At 32.7% G+C, this 8,941-nt stretch overlaps 1 protein-coding gene across 31 annotated transcripts; it reads left to right on the top strand.

Annotated features, from left to right (window-relative positions):
• Nucleotides 1-1,134: 1,134 nt before the first annotated feature.
• Nucleotides 1,135-8,005, top strand: LOC110941806. 31 transcript variants are annotated; one of them, XR_004893464.1, is made up of 17 exons: nucleotides 1,135-1,516; nucleotides 1,893-1,936; nucleotides 2,073-2,139; nucleotides 2,572-2,666; nucleotides 3,729-3,877; nucleotides 4,037-4,127; nucleotides 4,224-4,275; nucleotides 4,557-4,647; nucleotides 4,750-4,850; nucleotides 4,968-4,975; nucleotides 5,126-5,170; nucleotides 5,294-5,409; nucleotides 5,601-5,745; nucleotides 6,598-6,670; nucleotides 6,747-6,798; nucleotides 6,876-6,977; nucleotides 7,070-7,313. XR_004893464.1 is itself a non-coding variant. In XM_022183476.2 (7 exons), the coding sequence occupies exons 3-7, from the start codon at nucleotides 6,600-6,602 to the stop codon at nucleotides 7,901-7,903; spliced, it is 372 nt and encodes a 123-aa protein (XP_022039168.1). In that variant the 5' UTR covers nucleotides 5,038-5,170; nucleotides 5,294-5,745; nucleotides 6,598-6,599; the 3' UTR covers nucleotides 7,904-8,005. The 31 variants fall into 31 exon arrangements, 2 of the variants coding, with proteins under 2 accessions (XP_022039168.1, XP_022039167.1); XR_002594434.2 differs by having other exon boundaries at nucleotides 5,294-5,745; XR_002594441.2 differs by having other exon boundaries at nucleotides 5,126-5,409; nucleotides 5,693-5,745.
• The last annotated feature ends 936 nt before the right edge of the window (nucleotides 8,006-8,941 follow it).

Here is an 8,941-nt window from a genome sequence, read left to right as displayed (position 1 = left end):
GACGTGAAACATTTTAATATTACCATATTCAATAAACACGGTCGTCAAGTTTTGTTAAACAACACTCCTTTGATTGAGCCAGAATATGAACATATTAGCAATGTGGAAGGTTATCGACAAGTTAGTGACGATCATAACTATCCTTTTTTTGTCATGAAAGTAACTAATGAATTGGTATGATACTATGATTTTTTTCAGTTTGTTTTTTATTAATTTTTAGTGTTTTTCATTTAATAATATTTTCATATTTTAAATGTTTTTACAAAATGTAGATTCTTCCGAAATTGATTACTGACTTAAGTGGTTTAAATGAGTTGTCTGAAGTAAAGATCAAAGTTATTAAAGGAAATACTTGGGTTAAGAATCTTCATACACTCAATATTGATGGTCAAATAAGGTTTGTCAATCAATTTATTATCAAATTTATAATACATCTTTTACCCTATTTTTATTTGTATTACTAACAATTCTTTCCATATTTTATCAACCATAGGTACGGTGTTGTTGGATGGCCTGATATACTTGAAGCTGAACATATTTCCTTAGGTGACGATTGTTTTTTCAACTGGTCTAAAACGAATTCCAAGTTATTGGTTACGAAACTCCAGCAATCATAAGTGCTACAGTAATAGACTTTCATTGTTTATGTAAAAAACGAAAAAACTTATATCTTACATTTACTTTTCGATCCCCCTTTATTTATGTTTGTGGTACAATGCTTTTGTTTTTTTAGTATTGTCAATTCATATTGCCATTATAATTTGATTCATACAGTCCCTTTCTCTTAACTAACATGAATCATTTATATCAGAAGTATACACATCTAATTTATTTATACACCTTATTCATCACACAAATTTTAGTTACTCAACATATATATATATACTTTATTTGTTTTTAAAGATAGATTAACAACCCGTGAGTATTCACGGGTGATAACCTAGTATATATATAAATGAGATGGATTTGGGCTAGGTGGCATTTGTATTTGGCCATCTTGGCTGATGTGGCAATGTAGTTTAGGAGGGAAATCACATTTTGGTTCTACAATCACAATTTGGACGCGGGATCCGGCTGTTGTCGGGTCGGATATATGGGTACTTTATATTCCTTTTTTCTTACTCTTCCTTCTATCTAATCCTTTGTATCGACTCATCTTCTTTCTCACGCTTCAATATTCTCTGCAAACCCTAGAAACTAAAGTTGTTCTTCCTGTTCTTCCTGTTGCTTTCTTAATTCTATTCAATCAGAACTCATTCGTCTATAACTTCTCCCTCTAAACCCTATCTGTGCATACGCATTTTCTTCAGCAAAGCAACAATGGTGTCTCAAGTTAGCTTTTTAAGATTGGTTATGTAGATTTGATGTCGCAATTTCATCTGAAAGTAGTGTTTTGAACATTTTCAACTCCTTCGGCTGCCGTCTCTAAGGATCAAAACCCTATTTTCAACTCCTCATTGAATAAAAAAATTCAAGTATAATCATCATCTTCTTTCATTCGGAATGTTCTGCAAATGTAAGCATTAGGTTCGTTTTTTTTTATTTCTTCAATTAGGGCTTCATTTTCATATGATTAGATTCTTCTGTTCGTTTATGTTACATATATATGTAAGGGTTTTGAAGAACATGAAATTAGGGTTTAGTACTCATTAGTACCGATTTGGATATTAATCGGTTTGGTTGCTAATTATTAATCGGTTTTGTGGCGGAAATCAGGTTCGAAAACCAGTAGTAACAACACATAGTATGGTATTGATCTTTTATTTAGTTTGTAAAATGCTATGGCTCTTCGTTATGTATAATTAATAGGTTGGAGAGCTTGACTCGAAGTCTTTTTCCAGTCCTACGGATATTTAGTTTTTTGTACCAACGTTTGTTTTTCTTGATTATAGGCAAGAGGATTTGAACTTATACTCTTCCAGTCTATCGATAATTGGTAATTTGACATGAACTTATGTTTTTTTAGTATGTTTGGCAGGTCATCATAGTTTTACTCTTCCTACCACCTAATCATACACATAAACTCTGTTCAATTTCTTACACTCTGATTGTTTAGTTTTGATTACTTACAGTTTTTGGTTTCATTGGAGAGAAAGAAACAATAACTACTTCAAATGGCGTCGTGTGCTTCTGCGCCAGGTACCAAAACCGCCTTTCTTCTTTTTAAAGGAAATAGTTGGATATTTGGACGACAATATTTTACTTTATGATGTGTGAAACGACCATTTTCCAATTATCGATTTTGGCGCCAAATACCAGATATATTTGCCTTACTTTCATACCCTTATACGACAATCAATTATTCAAATCGATCTGAACACCCTTTTCTTTGTCCATTGATCTGAACAGATTGATGATGTACCAGTTACGTTTTCATTTTTTACCCAAAAAATTCATCTGCCTTTGTTCACAATTATCTTCAATCATTTGTCATTAGATATGTATATTTTAATAGTTAGGCTTTTATTTTTTATCGTTTAAGGTTTCTATTGATATTAACCTTTTCTGATTTATATTTGGTCTGGTGCGTTGGAAGCTAAATTAATTACATTAGAATTTTTTTACTTTTAGTGATGGATGATTGAAAGCTATGCTTCCTGATGATTTGCCATTGTTCTGCGACAACGTTTGCTCACTTAGATGCTACAATTGTGCTTTCTAAACAGGTAATCCATTATTTTCTATAGATTTTGTTGGCTATATGTAGATCTGGTTGGGTGAAACTATCTTTTTTTTTTATGATGGTTGAGTCATTTAGACCTGTTTGTCGCATTCTACCCATTGACATGTCTCTTTTAGTTTTTTCCTAATATTGTTCGCTTTTTTGTGATTTTTTAACAGCCCGAAATGACGCCTCTATAGCTAATATGTGAATGGATTGGATGGTCTTTTAATTTTGTGTTTAACAATTAGATCACAGCCAATCTTTAAATGGTGCGTTAGATGTGCATATACATTTAACTCTGTTTAGAACTGAACCATAGGTTTTTAAAACATACAAAGTTTTATTACGATTACTGAAATTGCAAAAGATTTGGTCAGACTTCCAACTTAATCTGTATATTGAAGTTTAAATTAAGAGTGCAAGATTTGACTTCAGAAGTTCCTTCTAATAGAGGGTGTATGTGCTAAGATAACCCCTTTATACCATTGTAAAATGATTGATGTTAATGCATATTATCGAATAACTTAGCTTAATGGGATTTTTTTTTAATTATGGTCGTTGATGTTGTGAAGGAGGTGTTTTTTAGTTTTATAGTAATACAAAATTTTGAACATATTTTTTTCATCTATAAGTTAATTAATCCAACTTTTTAAACAACCAATAGACCTATAAAGCATTTTTTTAATCTCCCCACTTCATTATTGATTCAGGTATCTTTTAATGTATTTTGCATATGTTCTTTCTTTATTTTGTGATATTATATAGTTCAAGATCGACTAAGTTTTTTTTAAGTATTTGAAGATTATGATATTTGAGTATAAAAACAGACTTCAAAATGATGGTTTTTGATAATTTTTTATGGTATTTCATTGTTCTTATCTTCTGTGTAGATAGATCGAAAATTTTATAGTTCAAGATGATGTTTTGGTGGGTTTTGGATTTATCTTTTTTTGTTTTTCGGATTTATCTTTTGTTTTTCTGCATTTAAAAATATCTTTTTTAGTCTGTTTTGGATTTATCTTTTTGTTAATTAATCAAACTTGATTTGTTATTACCTGTAAAGGGCTTTAAATCGAACTTGAGAAGTTCCAGAGTACTTATGGCATCCATGGCTGCTTTAAAAGGGTACAATATGGTGACATACGCTCCTTTGAAAAAAAAACACCCGACACTTCCATGATTCAACTGTTTTCAAACACTGCAAACACTAAGGTAACTTTCATCATCTTTAACTTGATAGTTTCAAGTTAGAAATGGGTTTCTTTTAGTGTGGGTTGGGTTGACCCGCCAATATCGTTTTGTGCAATTTGTTATTTAATGAAAAAGTAAGATGATTATTGTAAATTTGATATTATGTGATAACGAATATAGGTGCATTTTGAGCTGATAGGACGGTACAGCTAGCAGAGGCACTGTATCTGGCGTTGGACAGTATCTTAAGTTAAAAAAACATAATGTTAACGTAAAGTTTTTCTACTATATTGAACATAACTCACAATCTTGATTTAGATGCTTGCTGGTTGTTCTTAAGATTCATCAAAATTTGTATTTTTATTAGATTTATGGGCTCGATCCCGAAGAAGGCGATATACTAAATGGAGGCAAACCCGGTAAGTTTTTTTTTTCGGTTTTCATGATACTATATATATATCATCTCTATTTAGATTAAGCATTACAAAAGAAGGGCCAGGTCGGCGTAGCTAAAAAAAAGGTTCGGGAGCTAACTGCGTCAGCCAAACTCTTAAAAAGTATATTAACTTATGGACCTTTTATCACACATGAACTGAACCAAAATTTTCGGTTATTAAAATTCCGAAAACCTAACCATTGGTTTTTGTTTGGGTTCCGTTATTTGGGTTTTCTACTTAGCTCTATTATCCCCTAATTGCAGACAATTTAGATGTGTACGGCAGTGACGAATGTGGCAAAATACATTTCATCACCTATTATTAGTGGCAAAATTCGTGAGAGGGCACTTTAAAGTTGTTAGCTTTACAATCAACTTCTAATCAATTATTCGTATGTTTTATTTGAATTATTTTCTATGAAGAGATGATTGATAAGATTTGTGTTTGTTTATAAAGGTAAAAAAAGAAAACAAATATTGGACAAGAAAGGAGACGTAATGAATTAGCTGTTGACGAAGGGGGTTAAGAACGTGTTATTATCGACTTGCTTAGACTTTGTAAGTTTTAAAAGTCAAAATTGTTACTTTGGTTGACTCGCAAAGTCAACTCTCTCTATTTATATATGATCTCCAAAATTTTATTACTAATATTGTTGTTAAATAACGTTGATTCAGGATTGAAGGTATGGATCCAAGCATAGATGTTTGGATTAGAGCCCTAAATCCAACCCGAATATATGTAAAATTAGAGATGCTACGAACTTTTTTAGGCAAGAACATGAGGTGGACTTTGAGTTTTATAGTCTTATAGCTCTTTTACTTTCTTAGTGCAGTCTAACGAGAGATCTGGGCATTTCAAATAAGTGAGACAGCCAAGAGTAAGACAACCACAAATATCTTCTTTCGTACCTTTTTTATGAATTCTTTTTAATTCCCCGTCACTGGATGATATTGCATTTAACTTTATTTGTTTATTTAATTTTTGTAACAACGTCATGAAGGAACCAACTTCGGGCGTACTACAAGTGGCCTGTTTATTGCTACAAGCTATGACTATCATGCTTCTCCTGATGAATATAGTATGTGATAAGCAGAGAAAATTGCTACCATTTAAATGGTACAGCCTATGTATATTGTTCAACCATTGTTTACATCATTTAAATGGTCCGACCCGCGAAGTTCGCGGGTGATATTGTTCATTCGATAATTTTTTTATAACTCTTCATCAATCTGAAGAACAGGTATGTTTTTATGATTTCTTCGTTTTATCATACATTCTAATATTTCTTCATGTTCTTGATACCAAAGTTGAAAACAAGATTGTTGCTACTTTCTTGAAACACCCTTTTGGTAAATTCACCCTTTTGTTCTCTCATGGTAACGCTGCTGATTTGGGTCAGATGCAAGAGCTTTTTATTGAGCTTAGAGCTCATCTTAGACTCAATATCATGAGGTATTTTTGTGTTTTTTTTTCAGCTTCTATTTCTTTAAAAAAATTATTGCTTTTGTTTTAAAGTTTTGATTTTTATCTACATATTTGGTTGTGTTTTAGTCAAGAATCTTTGTGTTTCTTTATGCAATTGCTTTTGTTGTGTAGATTGATGAAATTAGGGGGTTGGATTTTAGGGAGTTTTTGATTGTTCTGCTGTCTGTTAGTCTTTACTGTTGGGGTTTGATTTGTCTTTAAATATTTAGGAATATTTTGATTATATTGGATAAAAGTTTTTCTGTCTAATCTTCAGTTTTCATTTTTGATGTTACTGTGTTCACTGAACCGGAATATTTAAGGTGCCGATTCGGTACCTTCTTTTGACGTTTTCATTGTCGGTCTGGTACGGTACCGGTTTTTACTTTCAAATATCGGTATTGTACCGGTACCGACACGTATCGTACCATGTATTGTCGTTACCGGTAACCGTTGTTGGGGATTTTCGGTACCGGTTAGTACCTCGCTCATTCCTAATACAACATGTTAACAATTGAGCTTTGCGGGAGGAAATTTATCGTTCTTATGTGACTCGTGCTTCTAGCAAAGATAATACACAAGTTGTTGAACGAATTTTAAAGCTTAAAGTGGAAAAGGCTAAGCTTCTTGGCTAAAGTAGGTTTAAAATTTTGTTTATTTGTTGTTCTTTCTATCTGATGTACTGGGTGTGGAGTTGTTACAGTATGAGGTTTGGGTGAATGTTTGTTGTTAGTCACTGGCTAGAAACATTATGTGTACAATTTTTGGTGATTGAATAAAATACTTGGTTAGCAAAAAAAAGCCAGGTTTATTTAACTAGGTGTCGTTTTGTTTTTACAGGGATGAAGAGGTCTGGAGACGATCATGTTTCCGAGGGTGATTTTCATCTTACGCTGCCGATTATCTCTGAATTGTAAGTCTCTAATTTGGATATACTTAACATCATTTGGCTTCATTTGGCTCTAAATGGTTTGATAAGAACTGTGCAGGAGTATAGTCATGGCTCTAACAACGGGTTGACCATTGCTATTGATTTTTGCGGTAAATTTTGCCATGTTATTGCTCAAAATAGGTGTTTGTGTCTGAAGTAGGCAGTAAATAATTCTTTTGAACTGCAGGTTTTGGACTTTATATGAAGTATTTATTCAATTCCGGACTTGATGATGTTGGAGAACCAAAAGCACAAGTGGTTGCTAAACGAGTCATAGAAAGAGTTACAGGTGTAAACATTTGAGCATTCATTTATGATCATCCGTTATGTGTCAGGTTTTGATTCTACATGAGAGCATGTTTCTAACATCCGTGATTATAGGAACCCCAACTACAAGGATGAAGACGGTGGCGAGTAATGTAGTGAAGAAACGAGTCTTTGAATTGTTTACACCTTTCAATTGTATGTAAACATTTTTTTTTCATTTAACAATCCCATAAATAATCGATTAGATGGTAAAAAGCTATTGTTGAGGGCATAAATAATGAACAAATCTCACGGCAAGTAACAATTTTGTAATCATGTATACAACATACTAAAGTAATTATTGATGATTTAGGGACAATATGTGGTTTTTGTGCCACATCAGATTAATGGACAAAGCACATGTCACAAAATTATCACCTTTGAATAAAACTAAACTTTCAACCAGATTGTGACTTAAAAAACAATGTTACGCTTTATTTGGCCATTATAACCCTTTCCTTTTTTTTTTTACTTTTATTAGTATATAAGTATTAGTTACAAAAAATAGGGTTATTATAACATACCTCAAAAAACTATACACCATGTATGAAAGAAAAAACTTAATTATATACTTTGATATAGGCTTTCTATGTTCTTTCATGTAACGTTTTTTCCATGTGTAGATAGAATTTATTAATAATTTATGACATGTATTATGCATGCCATTGTCATGGGTTAATATTAACTCTATTAATTGTTTAGTACTTTTGTATACTACAATGTGGTTACCATTATTTTTCATTAATTATAATATTCACTATTTTTGTTTTCTTAATTTATTTTATTTTATATGATGTTGGAAAACAATGGTTATTAACGTGCTTTGATTGAAACTATGGTAGTATATTTTCAGATGGTTGTGTCGTCTTTAGGCAGCGTAGACGAACTACGGACGCAAGACAATGGTGATTAGTGATGGTAGTTGCTCGGTTAGTTCACTCTGTATCGTTTATGGGGCTGTTTGGGATGAAGGAAACAGTGGCTCAACTCATTTCTTCATAAGTTGTGACAACTCGAACCCTTAAGGTTAGTAACGCTGAATAGTGTGACCTTAACTCCTTATTATTCCTCTTCTTTGCGTTAATATTCTGCTTTGTGATAACGCCGTTAAATCCTGTCATCCTAACTGACTATCATTCAACGTTCCTCGTTTAGATGAAACTAACTTATTTGTTTTGTGTTATTATAATCTGGTTTAACTAAACGAGTTAAAATGTTACGCTTTTATTCGGGCCGCATATGCATCGGGCGACAATTTCGTGAAGGCAAGGACAAAAACCCCAACCCTTAATTGTAATTATCACTTGGGCTTGAGCCCATGATCACGATCGGCCTCAAACTTGTTTGCTAGCAACTTTATTCTTGTTAGATAGCCCAACTTTATTTTTGTTAATTAGCCCAACAAGTTACGGGGCCCAGTAGCTTAATAAATTGGACCTTTACTGTTTTGGTTTAGCAAATACGAATTATACTCCAATTCGTTTTCATGATCAGTTTAAAACTCAAACAAACCCCCCACTTCTCCTTCCTTGATTTCGACATCAGTAAACAAACCCTACCCCTCTTCCTCGATTCGCATCAGACGTAGGAGACCCCCTCTTTATTCAAGCTACATTCCGATCTATCAGTTACCGGTTAGTAAATTATGTTATTCAAGTTGTGCTACTATGTTACATGATTATATTACATGATTATAATAAGCCTTGATGAGTGTGTATATGCTGCCGACAATTGTGATGATATGATTGAACCGTAAAAAGGGTCCAATAGATATAATCGTTGGTGCCATATGACTGATCCGACATACATGATGAGACTAATGATTGTTTTGTTGATTTTGTTGATAAATGTGTGTTCACATGAGTATACTTGCATGCTAGTAATCAAATTGGTCAAATAACATAAAGACATGTAAGCCTTAGAGTTGGTCCAATCACATGATTTGTG

The sequence above is a fragment of the Helianthus annuus genome, chromosome 5 (genome assembly GCF_002127325.2).
Source record: "Helianthus annuus cultivar XRQ/B chromosome 5, HanXRQr2.0-SUNRISE, whole genome shotgun sequence".
Taxonomy (NCBI): Eukaryota; Viridiplantae; Streptophyta; class Magnoliopsida; order Asterales; family Asteraceae; genus Helianthus; species Helianthus annuus.
This window is presented reverse-complemented; position numbering and strand designations above follow the sequence as displayed.

What these genes read in the sequence shown, in the direction of transcription:
- LOC110941806 (XM_022183476.2), top strand. Translation starts at nt 6,600, where the DNA reads ATGAAGAGGTCTGGAGACGATCATGTTTCCGAGGGTGATTTTCATCTT. An exon ending in CATTGCTATTGATTTTTGCG is followed by an intron (nt 6,799 to 6,875) that starts GTAAATTTTGCC and finishes TTTGAACTGCAG; the next exon opens with GTTTTGGACTTTATATGAAG. An exon ending in AGTCATAGAAAGAGTTACAG is followed by an intron (nt 6,978 to 7,069) that starts GTGTAAACATTT and finishes CCGTGATTATAG; the next exon opens with GAACCCCAACTACAAGGATG.